The sequence below is a fragment of the Platalea leucorodia genome (genome assembly GCF_965183815.1).
Source record: "Platalea leucorodia genome assembly, chromosome: 12".
NCBI lineage: Eukaryota > Metazoa > Chordata > Aves > Pelecaniformes > Threskiornithidae > Platalea > Platalea leucorodia.
This window is the reverse complement of record NC_138834.1, coordinates 6,521,307-6,539,914: the sequence shown is the minus strand read 5'-3', so window position 1 is coordinate 6,539,914 and position 18,608 is coordinate 6,521,307. Positions and strand designations below refer to the sequence as shown.

Sequence of the window (18,608 nt, the reverse complement as noted above, 5' to 3'; positions counted from 1 at the left end):
GAAGTAGAGGAGGGGAGATGAGTCACAACAACATAAAGCGATGGGTGACGTTACGCCTGTGTACTTGCAGAAGCCACCATCGGACAACGCTGTTGTGAATGTTAATGAACTTCACTCCCCTCCCCTTCTGTTTTTCCATTACTGCAAGCAGCAGAGCACCAGAACAAGAGTGACCCTGCCTCGGCCCACTTACGGCACCATCTCTGATGAAAGGATGACACAGCTTGGCGATTTTGTTCCTCGAGAGAGAGACTTTTGTGAGGAAGATCTCCCCGCGCTCGATCATGATTTCTTTGCATTTGGAGTAGTCCTGGAAAACACAGCGATGCCTGCCGTGAGGCTGGAGGGTCCCCGGCAGGCAGCGTGGCTGAGCGGGGGGCAGCCGCCCCTACCGAGTACTCCAGGGAGGTGAGGCTGATGAAGCGCAGGAAGAGCTCCCCGGCGGAGGAGACGGCCACCGAGGAGTCCACCCGAGACAGGGTGCTGATGGCGGCCAGCAGGCTGCTCCTCAGGCCCTGGATGGTCTCTCCTGCGGGGAGGCAGAGGGGCGCGGTCAGGGCGGGGCTGGGCCTCACCGACACGGGCCTCGCCGTGGGGAGACCCGGGGCAGAGGGGGGACCCCGCCCCGCCCCGCCCGCGGCTGAGGGGGGACCCGGGCCCACCTCGGTCCTGCTTGAGGAAGCCCAGCAGCGCCCGGATGGCGGCCACGGCCGAGGCGACGTCGGGGTCGTCCCTCAGCTGCGCCCTGAAGGTCTCGATCAAGTCTGCAAGGCAACGCGGCGCGTCAGTCCCGGCCCGGCGCCGCGCCCCGCCGCCCGCCCCCCGCTCCCTCACCCTCCGTGCTCATGGCCGCGGCCGCTCCGCTCCCCGCCGGGCCGCCGCACAGCCCGCCTCGCCTGGGCGTGACGCCGTTCGCCCGACGCGACGCGTTTGGATGACGTAGCGCCGTGCTTTGGCGTCATCTCCAGGCGCCGGGAGCAGCCGGCACCTCCGACCGGCGCTATGAGCGCGGGTGAGGCGGCGGGGTCTCGGCGAGCGCTGCGGGGGGAGCAGCCGGCAGGGCCGGGCCCCGGCGCGCCTCAGCCCGCGGGCGGGCCGGGCTCCTGCGGGGGGAGGCAGGACGGGGGCCGGGAGCGGGGCGCTGAGGCGAGGCTTCATCGCCCCCGCGCCTCCGCCTTCCCGCCGCCGGCCCCTCTGAGCTGCCGGCGGTCCCGGGCGAGCCCCGCTGCTCGGGGGCCTTTGCGCGGAGCTCGGCGTGACGCTGCTGTGTTGTCGCTTTTTCAGATGACGAGCTGAGCCTGCTGGTCATCGTCATTGACACCAACCCTATCTGGTGGGGAAAGAAGGCGCTAGGAGAAGCTGAGGTGCGTCTTCTGGGTGTTGGTACTACTGGTGGTGGTTTCGGGGGAAATAACTTATTTTTTTTTAGATGTTAGTAAGTAGCCAAGAAATGGGATCAGTCTTTGATTTCTGAACTACGCTAACATTGTCTGCTAAAACACATATAATGTATATTAGAGTACTCTCTTAAAAATAGCTACCCCGCATTGCATATTTGTCAAAGCTTGTTTTCTAAATGCTTCCTATTAAGAAAGGAAGCTCTTTCTGCGTCTTCACGTTCTTTTGACTGCAGTTATTTGAGAGACTTCTTCTAAATTACTTAACTGTAAATGTTATTGTGCTGTATTTACTTTCTTCTTCTTTTCATCAGTTCACCCTATCAAAATGCATTGATGCAGCGATGGTACTGGGAAATTCACACTTATTTATGAATCGCACCAACAGGCTTGCTGTAATAGCAAGTCACACGCAGGAAAGGTACAGTTGCTTCTTAACAGTGTAAAGGTTTAAAGTGTACTTTCCTTTCTCTCTCTCCTGATTTTCTTGTTGAAATATATAATTGAAACCAGGTTTAAAACATGTAATGTATCATTGCTTTGAAAACAAAAATTAACTAAAACTGCGTAGGAAAGAAATAATCTGAGTTAGTGCCTTACAAGACAAAGCAACAAAAGGGCTTATAAAACAGATGGGAGGTTTGAACAGAATTTTACCTAAAAACATATGGAGAGAGGGGGAGAGAGGATGGTAGAGTTGTGGCGAGCAGGACGATGCAAGTGGCAGAAGTTTCCTGTTTAGTGGATATTTTTCCCCAGATGTTCGTGAGTCTCAGGATCCACCCCTAGGTGTAGGCATGGCATCTATTTGCCAATTCTCTTAAGGAGTGTCTTGAAAGGGGGGAGGCGAATGCGGGTTTTACCCCATTTGGGGTTTGAAGTTTGCCTGCCTTATGTAGTCTCTTTAATGTCTAAAGTATTACAATTATTTGAAATTATAGTTCAGAGTATTGCTGTCTACAGCTGATTAGTTGATGTCATTTTTTCTTATGAGGTTAATGACAAAACACGTATACTTTGTTTTTTCTCTGCTTCAGCCGTTTCTTGTACCCTGGGAAGCGTTGGGCTTTTGCAGATCTCTTTGGAGATGGTGGTAGTTCCATGGAATCTAATTGCTCTGGCAGCAAGGACGGAAAATACGAATTATTAACAGCAATAAATGATGCAATTGCAGAAGAGATTAAAGACCTCATGACAAAAAGTAAGGAGAAGAAAATTCTAGGCTTAATATGCAGAATTGCAAAACACTTGGACTCTCGAGGAGTTGTAGGAATTTCCTTTATTTTGATCATGTGACTTTTAATATGTTTAAAGTACATGAGTACATTATGCTTGACACTTAGGGCCTCTGCATTTGCCAAAGATAAAACTTTCTATTTGCCAAAGATAAAACTTGTCATATTTGGTATGGTCAGGTTCAGCAACTGTTTTTATGTACAAAAGTAACTTTTGCCACTTTTCTTGTATTGCAGCTGACATGAGGGGCCAGCAAACAGAAACTCTGTTAGCAGGATCACTTGCTAAAGCACTTTGTTGTATCCTTTTGATCACAGACTCTTCAAAGCCTTTATGTATTTTTAAGACTGTTTCTTATAATATTAATTAAAGTTTTACTATGCCTGTTCTGTAATAACACTCAAAACTGAAACGTTTGCCTAATAACTGGGGGTCATGCTTATTAAAATGTGTGTTGGCTAAGGCGGGGAATACGTGGTATGGATACGGGAGTTACTTCTGAGAGTAGAATGTAGATTCCTTAATGTCAGCTAATATAGATATCAACAAGATGAGCAAAGAGGTAAAAGGTAATGCCTCTGCTCCTGTTTTCAGTACTTGCATAAATATTCGAATCAGAATAACAGATATAAATGCATATGTACGTACAAACAGATAGGCGTGTGTTTTGACATGCCCCCGTTTCCAAAATTGGCAATAATAGGTGTGGGTTTATCCCGATCCTTTGAAGTTGCCCAGTTTAAATTAGGTCTGGGTGACAACTAGAAGTAAAGGACTTCATCATTAGGCCACATTCTTGTTCTCAATTTCTGTTGCATGCAAGTGAAATGAGTAAAACTGTAAGTTGAATCTCTTTAGAACAACTGGAGGTTGAGAGGAACTTTTTGAAAGTCAGGTGATGCAGAGATCCTCTTCCAAAGGGACCACGTACAGAGCTGTGATGCTAGTTTGAGTTCTTACTCGGTTTTGGTCTTCCTCTTGTGACTTCTGTAATCAGGAAAAGTGCTAGTTGTGCAAATAGTTTTGCAAGGAGCGTATTGGACTAGAATCAGCTACGCATTTCAGGTTACTTTAATCAAAGAGAAATACCATATAACTTGAGATACGCGTTTCAACCAGTGAGTTGGTAATAAACAGCGTTGAACGTTTCTTTCCTGATCAACATCTAACTGCTTTTGGACCATAAATGAAATGAGTCTGCTTTCATAACAAGTCTGAATTAGTCCACAGATGCTTGTCACTGGGACTGTAAAACAGTTTCATGTACATATTTTAACTGAGATGTTAGATACTCGAGATGTTAGATGCTACAGAATTAAAAGGGCAAACCACAGGCGACAGAAACAATGAGCTCATGCATTTCTTTTTCTTTTTAATACTCAGCCAATCAAGAAATGAAATCAAGGATTTTGGTAAGAACTTCTGCTGTCAGTTTTCTTTTAGTCTTGAAATCCAGTGATAATGTAAGCTAACAAGTTTGAATTGTTTTATTTAGGTCATAAAAGCAGCAGAAGACAGTGCATTGCAATACATGAATTTCATGAATGTGATCTTTGCGGCACAGAAACAGGTGAAGCTGGCATTTTTTTCATATATATTATGTTCTTTTAATGTGCAAAGATAACAAAATTGTTAATTTCTCTTATGATTACGTTCTGATCAAGTGAAAGAGCTTCCCTATGGCTCTGGTGGCCCTGCAGCTGTGAAAGCATGTGCATTTATATGTGGAGTGCATTTATAGCGGAAACAGGTCGTGACAGTAACGCTGATGAGGCTACATTGGTCCTAGCTGAATTTGTTTTTCATGCGTTTCGTCTTTTTTCTTGCAGAGTATTTTGATTGATGCCTGTGTCTTGGACTCTGATTCAGGTCTTCTCCAACAGGTACAGACTTCCTGTTCTTATTTGCTGTTTACATTTGTCCATAGATACTTGATGCTGGATAGTTTGACATATTCTGAAGCTCTCCTTTCCTTTGTTTCAAGAACGGGTGTGGAAATATGTTCAGTGGATCTGACAGTTCCAACATGCAGGCCTTGTGCAGTACGTGGATATTTTAAATATCCTGTTAGTCTCATAAAACATAACAACCTGATCATGCTCTCTGCTTTCCAGGCTTGTGACATTACGGGTGGTATATATTTGAAAGTGCCCCACATGCCATCCCTTCTGCAGTATTTGTTGGTAAGTCATTTAAAAAACACTTCAGTGTTTTTCCCTGTGTCAGATGTGAGAGCTTACTGACTTCATTGACAAGATAATACAGCAGTACCATTCTAATTTGCAAAATATTTTTTCTCTATTCATGCAGTGGGTGTTTCTCCCTGATCAAGAGCAAAGATCACAGCTTGTCCTTCCACCTCCTATTCATGTTGACTACAGAGCTGCATGCTTCTGTCATCGAAATCTTATTGAAATTGGCTATGTGTGCTCTGTGTGCTTGTCAAGTAAGTAAGTTTATAAATATTTAAGAGTCTGATTTCTTACATTCAGATGAACTGTTTTAGTGAAAGCCAATTCTTTTATTTTCCAGTATTCTGCAACTTCAGTCCTATTTGTAGTACATGCGAGTAAGTGTGTGTTCTTCTTGTTTCAGGGGTGGGTATGGAAATATGTTCAGTGTATCTGACAGTTCCTTTTTTATGTTGTTTCAGGACTGCTTTCAAAATATCACTGCCACCTGTCATGAAAGCTAAGAAGAAGAAATTAAAGTTAGCTGTGTAACAACATTATGTAAATACATCATTACCTCCTCCAGTAATTCCATGAAATGGAATATACGTGAGAAATTGATGGCACTTTTTATTGGATATGAAAGAGAACTGTATGCAGTGTTACTACTTGTTTCTTAAGGGATAAATATTTAAATCGTATGTTTTCTACACAGCCCTTTAAGTAACAAATCACTGTATTACCATGTAACCTGTGCTGTTTTAAATACTAATTCTTAATTTCAGAATTTACAGCCTGTTAAGAGACAGACCTTGTGAAGTAGAAGGTATTCTGGCCACTGCAAAGTTTCACACCTCCAAGTTACTTTCAAAGCCAAGAAAGCTCTGATTCTTTTTGTATGTTGGTGTAAAGGTAAGAATGACCATTTCTGGTGTGTAGGATCAGAACCTTAGCACTATGTTATTCAGGGACTTCAACATCTTGCTAGCTTTTGCTAGCAGTTTTTGGACTGAAACAGCATCAGTTTCAAATAAATGAGCCAACGTTTTCAAGATAGCTTAGAACCCACTTTTTTTTTTTTTTTTAAGATGCTAATTCCCCTGCTTGTGCACTATGTGTATTCATATTCCTTTGTCTCTGCTGTCTTTGTATTTCTTTCTCAATTGGCTTTCTCTTCATTCATCAATAAAAAGGCCCCCCTTTGTTTAAAATAACTTCAATAAATGCAAACTAGCTGGTTAGTCTTCAGGGTTGTATTTTGAAACTGGAAAACAAAAAATATAATTCTGTGTATGACAGCAGGCACGCTTTTTTTTTTTCTAGTATGTGGTTTTATGCCTGGCATTTGAAAAGTAAGAAGGAAGACTCTTGGATTGGTGTTTTTTATGTCAGAACATGAGGGTATGCCGTGTACTTCTGAACATGGCTTTGGTTTAAACAAACAAAAAAATAATCTCCCACTTTTAAAAGGTAACTGTATAATTTGGTGTTTTTACCTGTTGCTAGTAACTGATGTTCCCCTGAAAGGAATACAGAGAGTAAGTGTTTCCTACATAGAAAAAGCCTTTTTTTTTTTTTTTTTTTTTTCCGAAGGGCTATGCAGGAATTTATGTCACCTCTTGATCCTTGCGTCAGGTTTTTGTCAATGTAACGGTTGCAGTAAGTGCCAGTCTTTTACTGGCTTGTTTGATTGCCAAAAGCCATTTTGTTTGAAAGCTGTATTTATAATTTACTTTGTATAAAAGTTTTGTAATAAAACCTTTTTCAAATGTGGTTAGATGTTGCTATAATAGCAGGTATTTTTAAGGGTGAGCTTCACGGCCTTCTTGCAGTTTTGTTGTGTAAAAGTGTGGCGGTACGATCTGGCGCTCCAGGAGGTGCCCGAGGGAGGACGCGGTCTGGGTGGAGGTAGGTGAGAGGATGAGGGGCAGTCTCGGTTGATCCCGCTTTCGGCTGTGCGGTGGCTACCGTGAGGAGGGGGACGTGAGGCGGCCCGCCCGGGCTGTGGGACCGGCCGCCGCCCCGCCGCCTCCCCGCGCTCCCCGGCCCGCTTCCCCCGTCAGGCGGCAGCGCTTCCCGCCCCTTCCCGTTGCCATGGCGCCGCGCTGCCGCCGCAAGATGGCGGTGGGGCAGCAGCCGGCTCCGCGGCGCGGCCCTCCTTAGGCGCCATGGCGGCTGCTTTCCTCGGGGCGCTGCTGCTGCTGGCGGCGCCTTGCCGCGGGCAGCGGGCTTGGGAACCCGGTGCGTGGAGGGCGTCAGGGACCGCGATGAAAGGCGGCCTCCGGGGGGGGCGAGGGGGAGGCTGCTGAGGGAAGGGGGCCAAAAGGGCGGCCGGGGGTGAGGGGTCGGTTTGCGGCGGGACCTGCCCTGACTGGCGGTGGGGCCTGCCCGGGTAGGCGTGAGGGGAGGCCCCGAGAGGTGACGGGGAGGGGGTTCCCTGGGACCAGGAGGTGGCGGGCCCTTGGTGCCCCAGCCCGAAGGTGCTGCCCCCGGCGGGTCCTGCCACTGCTTAGCGCTGGGGGAGATTCGGAGGGGGAAACGCGGAGCTGCTTGTGTTGGACTTTTCGGAAGTCTGTAAAGGAAATGCTAGTGAAACTCCCAGCTTGGAGCCCTAAACGTGAAACTACGTCCGCATGCTGAGGGCAGTAGTCTGCAATTACTGGATCACAGGTAGCGCCCTGATACCCTTCATGGCCGCAAGAAATTAAAAAGTGTAAACTGAAGTCAGCAAGAAATCCTAAATATGTTGTTGCCTGACCTGTGTAGTATCTGCACAGGCCAGTAAGTGCTGCAGTCTCCTGCTATAATGTTATTCTACTACGTGTTTACTGAGCATCTTGACAAATGTAAACTTGCGGTATAGAAAGCTATGGTGAACTCTAGCACTTTGCAAGCATGTAAATACAATTCTGTACTAGGCATCACGAGGTGTTTTTGTTCCGTTTGTGACAATTTAAAGTATAGGAAGGTAAGAATCTAGCCCAAGTGTAAGACCTAAATATGTCTTACAGGTGTTACCTTTTTCAGTTAGTGTGTGTTAAGACTTGTTTCTTTTTTTTTTAGTCTTTCAGCCTTCATTTATCCATATGTCAGGGCCCAGAGTCAATTCATTTTTTCTCGGAAATTCTTCAGGAGTTAATTTTTCTATCATTTTAAGTCCTATAGATGAAGAGACAGGTAAGAGCACTTCACTTCCCTCCTCCCCCCCAGTACGTAAATAAATATGTTTGAATTATTAATGTTTTTTGACACTAAAATTACTGGAGAAATGGCAATGCACTTCATTTAGTGCTTTAATAGTTACTGAAATGGGAACTCCAAAGGACTTCTGCTGATTAAGCCCTTAGTCCTCTGTTGACTCCTTCTCAGCTGGGCCTGAGAGCGTGCCTATTTGAAGGCACAAGAGGAGTTTAAATGTACTTCTTATTTTCCAGTCTTTTCTAAATGACGGTGGAACACTTTTTAAATTTTTATTTTGATATAGGAAAATTGCAACTTGCAAATTGCAGCGGGAGTAAAAGAGCTGGTGATTGGAATTTGAGTGTAACACCCGGTATGGTACGTAAAATACTGATTCTTCCCTAAAATGGGAAGGATTGAACTGTCATATATTAAGGGCTAATGAAATACTAGCAAAATGTTTATGTACTAACAACCCAGTTTGAATGTCTTGCCCTTGCCTTTTTCCCTTGACATACCCCTTTGGTGGGTGCCCTTGCTGGAGCTTGCTGAGGTGCAGCTTTGACACTGATTCCTTGTCCTCCTCCTCTCCAGAATTGCCTGTGCTTCCTGGCTGGCTGCAGGATTTGAGAGTGTTTCAGATCTGCTGGAAGCAGCTAATAGAAATAAACAAGTAATGGTTTTATACAGCATGAGCTCTGGAAAGTCTATATTTATTAGACTTGCCTTCAGTGTTATGTTATCTGTAATTCCTTAAGGGTTTTATAAAATCTGCAGTCATTCCAGTTTTCAACTGAAGGTAGCTGTAAAAACTGAAATTCACTTTTTGCTATTTGTTCTTTTCTTTAGAATTGTGCATGTGATTTCTGAGGTAACTTAATCTGTGTGCACGCCTTAAAAAGTTCTGAGTACAGTTCCTATCCTCTCTGTATTTGCTTATCTCAGTAGCAGACCCTTTGTCCTTCCACTCTCAGCAAATGTCCGATTTTATATAGGAAGAATATCATTGCATTGTAGCGCTGACAAAACACAGTAGTACTGAAACTTCTCCTTCAGAAGCTGATAAGCGGTATAAATAAAAGTAATTTAATACAAGCCGTCAAAGCTGTCAAACTTTATTTTGCATTTTTTCAGAACGCTTCCGAAGTGACTATAAGCTTGACTAGAAATCTGCAGTTGTGTTTGCCCAATGCCACTGACTGCTGCACAACACCTCTCTGCGTGGTTGAGACACTTCAGGTTTTAGCTTGCCGTGATTCACTGGTGTTGGCGCATCTCCTGATTCAAGCTGAAATATATGCCAACTCTTCCTTTATAGGGAATGTGTCAGGTAAATGTTTAGATATGCTGAATAAGAAATGGCATTTTGGCTGTTCTTTCCCTCTATATATGAAAAAATAAAAATTGGGATTTGGGCAGCAGTAAGAGATACTGAATAATCATTAATGGAATTTAACAAAAGGTGTGTACGCAGTCGGAACAAACTGTAATGCGCACGGTCTATTTATTTCAATTCCAGTCCATTTACTCTGATTTTTCTCTTCTTTTTTTTTCTTTTTTTTTTTTTAATTCTTTTACAGAAAATGCAACTATCATCCCAAACCAGGTGTTTAAGCCGTTGGGCTCTTGTCCTTGTGATTTGACAGCTGGAGCTTGTGATGTTCGTTGTTGCTGTGATCCGGTACTTATTTCATATTAAACTTTGATTAAGAGTTTCAAAATTTCTAGGCTCTTTCTGTTGTCTGGGGGGAGAGAGAGGTACTGGATGCTTCAGACTAGATGGGGCTAGAGGGCTTGTCTGGATTTTCCAGCATTTCTAATAATAAATATGACCTCTCTCTACAAAATTGGTTTGATTTACCTCTAAGTATAGAATCATAGAATAGTTTGGGTTGGAAGGGACCTTTAAAGGTCATCAATCCAAACCCCTGCAATGAGCAGGGGCATCTTCAACTAGTGCGGGTTGCTCACTATGGCTGTCGTGCCTATGGTAATGCAATTAAAAAGTGACCATTCTTTTCCCTTTCAGAAATGTACACCGGACCTGAAGCAGTTATTCAGTGAATCATGTTTCACTGGAGTGTTTGGTGGGGATGTAAACCCACCTTTTGATCAGCTGTGCTCTTCTGAGTCAATGGAATATACCCCTGATTGGTTTCCCTTCCTTTGTGTACAGTCTTCTCTTAACAATACACCATTTCTTGGCTATTTTTATCATGGCTCTATGTAAGTCTTAAGAAAACTTATTTTTTCAAGACACGCATTAGGCGTGCTACCAAAAATATAGCCTATTTTTTTAATGAAAGTTATTTTGAAATTGTAATTTTAGGGTGTGAACTTTAAGTGCAAATGGAGAAATGTTGTTGGTGCTATATGAGAACATGGGACATGAAAGCAAATGTGTAATTATTTGTGTGAGGTAGAGAGCAAAGAATTGTTTCATTTTAAAACTTGTTTGCAGTTCTACACCCAGAGTTCCTCCGTTTAAGATCCCTTTACAAACTTCTCCTGGGAAACTTTTCACTGGTTACAGACAAGGAGATCCAATTATGACAGAAGAAAACGAATATTTTACCATTCCCCAGGTAATCACTTCATGTTTAGGAGCTTTTGGTTCCTCTTGGTTTGTTTGATATTCTCCATATATCACGCTCCTTACAGCTTTGTAACCAGATTCTGCAATTTGCTGTTGTAAAGTGGTGGAATGTGTTTTTCACAAAAAAAAAAAAAAAACAAAACAAGCAAAACCCTGCACCAAAATCATTATTAAAAGTAAACATTATCCTTCCCGATCCCCCTGCCCATTCCACCAAAATGGTAATGTTTTTATTATTTGAAGAGGTAAAAGCAAGCTTGGCATCCCAATTAATAGTTTATGGCTTACCGTATTTCTGTGGTTTTTGGTTTGCCTGCTGCATTACTGAGCACTATAGTTGGTTTTCCCTTTGAATCTTAGTCATCTGGTTGTACTTTTTTTGAATTCCTTTTGCATTTTAGAGAGACTCGTTGGTTATAATAATTTTGACAAATGAGGATGAAGCCATACTGTACATCGAAACTATTTTGAAAGCTGTGCTTTTTAAATTTTAACCTCTCTCTTGCTACAGATTGAGGTATTTTGATAACATGAGATTACTGGTTTGTCAAAGTGTCGTATGGCTGTAGTGCATACCTGGAGCATTTCACTAACAAATAGTCTTAAAATTAAAAGCAAGGGGCTAGAAGAGGGTCCAACGTACTTATGTCTGTTGAACTACCTGCAGCAATCCATGGCTGGACAGTGTGTTGGAAATGCCCCCGTAGCGTTTCTCCAGAACTTCGATGTCAAATGCCTTACCGATCTAGCATCTTACAAGGAAGGACTGCCCCATGACGTGAGGATAAACGGTGGTACTGGAGGTATGCTGCGTAAACCCTAACAGAAATGTGGTTTGTGTTTCTCAGAGCTGCTAGAACAGAACAAACCCAAGGGCTGTTGACATGGTAGCTACATGTAATATCTTTGTTGTCTGGTAGCTGTAGTTCAGCCTTCGGGGATGTTCTGTTCCTGTTTCTGATGACCTTCCAGCAAGCGTCTCACTATTTCCCAAGATTTGGGATATAAGAAATAGTGGGATTGGCCTTTGTCTCCCATTTATCTGTTTCTGGTGACTCGTACTGGTTATGGCTACACGTGGCAGTACAGAGCATCCCTCGCTCTATTTTCAGACTGTTGCAGAGCCCTTTTTCTGTCAAGAGGGTGCAGTATCATCATCTTAGAATTAGTGAGAAGTGGTTACTTTCTGTATTACAAGAGCATATACTTATGAAGTGTCCCTCTGGAGTTTGAGATAATATGGTTACCAGCATGAAGATAATTTATTTTACGCTACGTAATTGTCTAATTTTGTTCATCTATATTACCTTTGTAAGACCCAGAGATAACTAGCTGTCCTCTCAAAATACACAAACCGTTTGGTTCTTCACCAAAATTAATTTTCTAAATAATTTTCTACTCCATTTTCATAACAACAAGGATTACACCTTGGATGTGAAAACAGCAAGTCTGTCTCTCTTATTAGTCAGGATTACTGCGGTGTTTCTTTTTTATTCTCAGACTTCATCCAACAAAATGTCATCTATAAGACCATCACCAACATGGGCAAATTCATAACTGAAAGTGGTACGTCTCTTCCATTTAATAAATATGTTTCTTGCCTAACCTGGACTATGTAAGAAATAGATGATTTTGATGCCTAAAATGTTTACCTGCTGCAGTTCTTAGGAGGGATCCTGTATGTTATCTAATACTCAAAAAGTACACCGTTTGGCCTGCTGCGAAGCAGAAAGTATTTAATTTACCCCAACTTCATTTAAAGTTGGTCAAGAAATCAGGTCCCTTAGCTTACATTAAAAGTAATTTTTGAGAAGAAAAAAAATAATAAAAATAAACAAAGCTATAAAGAACGCTTTAAAAAAATCTCCATAATGAACAAGTAAGTGGGATGGGCAGACTGTAAGCAGATGTACGTGTCTCTGTTTTGTAAGCTCTCGTGCCTTTTTAAGGGCCTTTTTCAGCCAATGAAGCAGTTATTTGATGTAGAACAGTGGTTCCCAGTCAGTGGGAGGGTAATGCAGCACAAATGAAACTAATGGAATCCAAGCTAACGTGCTTTTCTGGGCAGTGCTGGCTCCCTGGGAGGGATGAGATGAAAGCAGAGGGAGTCCTGAGTCCAGAGAAGTGCATCAGCTGGTGATGTAAAGTCCAGTGCTGCGCTCTTCAGGAGAGCTTTAGCTGCAAAAGGGCCTGGAACTGCTGATGTTAAAATACTGATAAGCTGGGGGATTGTACTGTCTCACTGTCCTAACAAGACGGGACTTAAACAGTAAAATAAATTCTCAAAAAGGTGAACGTTGTTATTTCCAGAATTTCGCTAGAGTTTTTTAATGTGTTGTTTTTCAGCTACAGGAACATAGCTTTCTAATTAGCAGTGCTTTTCATTATGGCCTTTTCTTTTCTTCTGCCAGAAAGCCTTCATACTGCTGAGGTTCCGTGTCAAAATGTAACTTTTGCAGAGCATTATACGTTCATTTGGAAAGACAAGAACATAGAGCGAATAAATGTCACAGTCTTCCTCGGAAGTTTATGTGATGGAGGTATCATGAAATTTCTTTTATGATTTTTGATTTTTTTTTTTTTTTTTTTTTCCTTCAGCATGGAAATTCTGTGATAGAATCTCTTATATACTAATGCTTCTTAAAAAGAATTTCCCTTGGACTCTGGAAAGAAAATTTATGAGGCTGATCTCCATTAATTTGTATGATTTTGAATCTTCTGTTAATAATGAAGGATGGAAGTTTGTATCCTACGTAGAGCATACTTTTTGCTGATTTACAGCATACTTTTTGCTAATTTATTTATTTAAAAATAAAGTCTTTTTTTTTTTTTTTGTTCTTTTACCAGAAATACTGACACAGAGATTCAGAGTCAAATTTCTAAGTTTAAAGAGTACTGATGCAGCAGAATTGTTTGGAAATCCAGGTATTAATACTTTATTTTGCCTCTTAAACGTGAAAAGAAAAAAGTTTCGTACTGTACAGATTATTATTAGCGACTGTTTTGTGTCTCTTTCATACTTCTTTATGTGGCTTCCTGTCTTAATGCACTGCCAATTGTAATAGCGGTGGTTGGTTCTTAGGCTTTTGTTCTATAGATATTGATGATTTAAAGTGAGTGTATTCCTACTGTAATGGAAATGTCTGCTTGTTTACTTCAAGATTGATGACATTTATTATTAAAACAATGCTAATGCTTAAAGATTCTTATGCAAGGTTCATGATTTACCCTTCTATGTTTAGGTTATCAAGTTGGAAAACCAGTGAAAGCTGCAAATATGAATGCTTCTGATACTTTTGGAAGCCTAAACATTTGGCAGCCAGGTACTGGCTTGTGAGGTTGCAGGTGCAACTGTAATTAATGCTAAAATGCCTTTTTTTTTTTTTTTTTTAACATATTTTAGTTAAGAATCTCTTCCAAATTTTGCTTTTCTAGACTATTCCCTAACCTTTATTCAAACTTCAGTGAGTAAGCCTCTAATGCTTTCTTGGAGAACTGAAGTTGAGTGGACTTGTGTCTATATTTGAACTATACCACTTGGTGTTTTGCATTCTAATGTTTGATATTTTTGCACAAAATTGAAAGCTAGAGATCGAAAGGTTGTTACAAGAAAGCTAAAGTAAGGTGTTTTCATTTCATAGCTGGCAGAGGTTTATGTACGTCGGCAACTTATACACCAGTTTTATTTGGATTAGATTCGCTCTCTGGGTGCATTCTAGAAGTTGGTATTAATGAAGATTGCAGCCTTTTAAGGTGAGCTACGTAGGTCGAGTTGTTTTTCCCCGCGTCCCTCTTGTTGCTTATGATTCTCTACGAGTGCCTGCTATCAGCACTGTTACGTTCTTTTGAAGTGTTTATGTATGCATTTCGGCTTTCTGTGGTTGATAGTCTCGCTTTTTTTTAAAAGGGAAATGGTAATAATGGTTTCACTCACATGTCCCTGTATTCAGATGAGGATTATGTTGGGGTGGAATGCTTTGCCATTTCTTCCCTTCAACAGATAGTTCAATAGTTCAAGTTTGGTTTTGTTGAGTGATAACATCTTTCAGAGGAAACTGACTTTATGATACAATATTACAACCCAGAGTGGTGGACAGTACAGATTTACTTTTTGTGTAATCTTATATTCTTATTTTGCAGAGGAAATGTAACTGAGAAATTGAATTCATTAATACAAGCTACTCACATTGGAAAGAGGGACAATTCAAGTTACAGTGATCTAAATGACTGGGTGGAAATTATACGTAAGTGAGGTTTGTGTTGTTCTTTATAGTCTAAATATGCCCATACGATGAATAGAGCGTCTCAGAATAAAACCAAAATGCCATTTCAAATGCCTAAAGATACTGTTCTGGATCCATCCATCCATATAGGTGTACGCATGGGCATATAACTCAATATGTATACGGATACTGCACTAATGTGTATTTTACTGTCAGCCTGTATGTGTATGACTTGGTATTTTAGTTCTCTGTTGATAAAGGACTCCTTTATGTGTATTTTATAGAGAGAAAACATGTCTTTCTGTGTTGCTGTGTGACAGTTACAGGTTGCACCGGACAGGGCTCTGAGCAACCCGATGTGGTTGAAGATGCCCCTGCTCATTGCAGGGGGGTTGGACTAGATGACCTCCCTTCCAACCCAAACTATTCTATGATTCTATGATTTAAATAACTCTGTTCTCCTCCATAGGTCTTGATCCATTTAATTCTGATACCAATGTGAGCAGCGGAAACTTAAAAGGCATTTGTCCAGATATTCCTGCAAATCTCAATATTCGCATAATCTTTGCCGTTGTGGGTGCAGTACAAGGGATTCCCCAGCAAGAGATTCTTGCTGTGCAGATCAGGTAGAGAGTTTTGTGTCTCTGGTATCTGACAAATAAATGTTTCATTTCTAGACTTGCTTACCTAACATTTGCAGATTAAATTTTACAAACAAAAATGTTATTTTGTTATTTCTAATTTTTTACATGGCTTTTATTTGTACTTGCAGCCCAAATTCCTTTGATCACAACCAGGTTTGCCTTTCTCCTGAAATGAATATAATAATAAAAAAAAATTAATGGTTAACAGTAGATAATCTTTCTACTTCACTGAAATATTAAATAAAATCTATGATGCTGCCAGTAGTAGGCATACACAGGGCATTCCATCCGAAGAATATTTTAATTTCTTGTCATGTGGTAGAAGTGACAACATTGTCCTGTGTTCTGGCTTACTCCAATCTAGAGCTCTTCTTGAGAGCTGTGGTAAATGCTTTTATTCTTTCCTGAAACAGGGAATTTTCACTTCGCAAACACTTTTTTTTCCCAAGTCAATCCCAATCGAATAAATGGGATTCTGTTCTACTGTACCTCATTTCCAGGCTTCGCAAGTTCTCTCCCTGCATCGTGTTGAAAATCCAGAGATCATCAACTGCTTCCTAAAGACTCTGTATTTTGTCCTTTCATGGTTATGTTTAGGCTCTAAATTGTACAGGGGTACAGCCCTCCAGTAATAGTTATGCATATTCTTGCAGTTACTCCACAGTCATATGGCAATTCCAGTGTGGGATTATCTGTGAAAACAGCACCAGCTTTCTTCCCATCACTGCTTCTGTTCAGTTTGTTAAAGTGCCAGCTCAGCCACCTGTTCCAATGACAAGGTAATTCTTGTAAAGACATCGATGCTTCACATTATGTTAAGCAGATGTAGGGTGAATAGCGTTGATCGAAAGCTTGCTTTGGTTTGGTGGAGTACAGAGCAATAAGGCCTGGTTCAAAGATTTATGGAGTAACCATTCTGTTAGTGACAGTCTTCCCCGGGAGCATGAAGACCGTGAAGGGCTGTAAATTACCCTGTGAATAATTTGTAATTTGAATAATTTGTAGTTTGGTTTTAGCAGAAAAGCTTCTGTGTTTACTTGGGTGGATAAGGGGTGGTGTGTAAAGCTCCCAAACTATCCATTATCTGAAAATTTTCATCACAAAAAGAAACATCTGACTAAAAACGACAGAAATGGAGTAGAGGCTCCTGTTCTCATTAGAGAAAAAAGTCGTAAGAGAATAACGACAAGGTTGTGGTTTAGTTTTGTTTTTTCCTGTAATCTGGACACCTTTTCACTTCGTTTTTTCCACTTGTATTGGTGTTCTGGTACTGTAGTTAATAAACCTGTTGGTTTGGTTTTTTTTTTCCTTCAGATTTCAGATGAATTATACAGAATTTGACTGTAATCGAAATGATGTGTGCTGGCCACAACTTTTTTATCCATTGACACGGTTTTACACAGGTAAAAATAATAAGCAGTGTGGAATGCTATAAACTGGCTGCATTTCTTTGAAACATAATTAGGTGTGTGGAGTTTAGTCTGAAAGACTGCTTTGTAGTAGGGAATTAAAATTTCTCTTTTAGAAAGCATCGTCCAAAAAATGTGTTTAATTTTTCCCTTGATAATGCGTTAATTTTTTAGTTAGACTAGTGGAAAAAATAATTACTAGGAGTACTTTCTGGATAAGATTGAAATTTTGTGAGAAGCTGTTTTGCAGAGAGCGATTCTTTTTCAGTCCCCTGTAGAGTTTGGAGGGAGGAGAATCTATCACTTTATGATACTGTTCTGTTTCCATTTCCTCCTGTAAGTGTAGTGCTGTCAGTGCCTGAGGTTGCCCCTGAAGGGCAGAGGGAGACTTTGTTTCTCACTTTGCCAGTGTGTGTTTTTCAGCCAGCCCACATGAGTTTCAGTGAAAATTGGCCATGTGGTGAGACAGTTCATTTTTACATGGTAAAACTGCGGTGGATGATCTTTCATGGGAGACTCTGTAGATTAAATGGCATTTCAAAGGGCATCAAGGCACTTGGACTCTGTTCCGAGCGCGGCACGGACAGAAGCAACTGCCCGTGTTTATTATCTGCGCGACTTCAGAGACTAAAGTTATACCAAGTGTGAAGTTTTGTAAGTGTGAAGCATCTTAATTCCCTGCTTTGTGTTCCATTATGTTATCCAGGCTATGCATATCCTTTAATCTGTATCTTTTGGGTTGTCTAAACTAAAATTTAGCTCTCATATGCTTACACTTTTTTTTTCTTTTTTTTTTTTTTGTTTTTGCAGGAGAACCGTATTCCCAGTGTCTTGCTAAAGGCCTGTCATTGGCATTTCTTGTTTTACTTGCAGCAATTATGAGTAACCCTTGGTTTTCTAAATTATTGAATCGTTCCTTGGTTTAAAAATGTTGCTGTGAAGAGAACCACTTTTGTTAATGCTTTAGGTACTTTTGGGTAAAATGTATGGATAAGTATTCCTGGATTTTTTAGACATTTTGTATAAACATTTAATGATACATAAATGAATACTCTTACGGTATACAGAAACCGGTTGTGTTATTTAAGAACAAAGTAAGAGAATTCTTTCTGGGCGCTAGGCTCTGCGTGCGGAGCAGCGGAGCGCAGGGCTGGCTGGGGCGGGGGGAGCTCTGCGGGGGAGCTCCCGGGGACGGGTCCCGCCGAGGCGGCAGTTCTTCCCACAGCAAACCCCGCAGGCCGGCCTGGCTTCCGAGCGGCGGCCGGATCCCTCGCTCTTCTGCAAAGGAATAGTGCTTCAGGTGCGTTCGCGTATTGCTCTGTCGTTCTGCTGTCCAGTTAGTGCTTTGCGTTGGCAGCCTGCATCTGATCTGGGCTACACAGGGGAACATTTACTACCGATTTCCTTCAAAATAAGACGTTCGGTGTGGGATTTTCCTGCGGTTCGGATCTTGCCGTTACCTTCCTACGGTGTTTTCTCCCTGACATCCTTTCGCGTGGAAGCCTTTCCCCCGGCGCGCCCGCGGCTGCCAGCGCGCTGTTCCCACCCCGCCCTCCGGGGCTGGCGGCGGTGGCGGGGTGCTCCCCGGAGGAGCCAGGCCAACCGGCCCCGAGCCGGGCCCCGCCGCGGCCCCCAGCCGGGCCCCGCCGCCGGCGAGGCCCCGGCCGCCGCCGCCGCCGGTTGGCCGCCGCCGCGGCCCCGCCCCCCGGAAGCAGCTGGCCGCGCTGCCGGCGGCGGGCTGGGGCGCTCCGC

At 42.3% G+C, this 18,608-nt stretch overlaps 2 protein-coding genes across 4 annotated transcripts; both read left to right on the top strand.

Moving 5' to 3' along the window:
- Window positions 1-28: 28 nt before the first annotated feature.
- GTF2H3 (general transcription factor IIH subunit 3) lies at window positions 29-5,424 on the top strand. Its single transcript, XM_082325279.1, is given in 15 exon segments — window positions 29-348; window positions 350-368; window positions 370-751; window positions 1,285-1,364; window positions 1,712-1,818; window positions 2,435-2,598; window positions 2,870-2,932; window positions 3,173-3,202; window positions 4,017-4,045; window positions 4,129-4,203; window positions 4,463-4,516; window positions 4,748-4,816; window positions 4,944-5,079; window positions 5,166-5,202; window positions 5,287-5,424. Coding segments are annotated over 15 exon segments (1,623 nt in total). The 5' UTR covers window positions 29-40; the 3' UTR covers window positions 5,357-5,424.
- A 182-nt stretch (window positions 5,425-5,606) lies between these two features.
- TCTN2 (tectonic family member 2) lies at window positions 5,607-18,410 on the top strand. 3 transcript variants are annotated; one of them, XM_082325277.1, is made up of 19 exons: window positions 5,607-5,716; window positions 6,612-6,712; window positions 7,868-7,981; window positions 8,289-8,362; window positions 9,119-9,314; window positions 9,565-9,665; window positions 10,014-10,210; window positions 10,446-10,569; window positions 11,248-11,383; window positions 12,081-12,146; window positions 12,992-13,120; window positions 13,428-13,505; window positions 13,823-13,903; window positions 14,222-14,333; window positions 14,721-14,824; window positions 15,273-15,429; window positions 16,101-16,226; window positions 16,762-16,850; window positions 17,667-18,410. In XM_082325277.1, the coding sequence occupies exons 3-19, from the start codon at window positions 7,891-7,893 to the stop codon at window positions 17,780-17,782; spliced, it is 1,977 nt and encodes a 658-aa protein (XP_082181403.1). In that variant the 5' UTR covers window positions 5,607-5,716; window positions 6,612-6,712; window positions 7,868-7,890; the 3' UTR covers window positions 17,783-18,410. The 3 variants fall into 3 exon arrangements, with proteins under 3 accessions (XP_082181403.1, XP_082181402.1, XP_082181401.1); XM_082325276.1 differs by lacking the exon at window positions 5,607-5,716 and adding an exon at window positions 6,215-6,274; XM_082325275.1 differs by lacking the exons at window positions 5,607-5,716; window positions 6,612-6,712 and adding an exon at window positions 7,111-7,474.
- The last annotated feature ends 198 nt before the right edge of the window (window positions 18,411-18,608 follow it).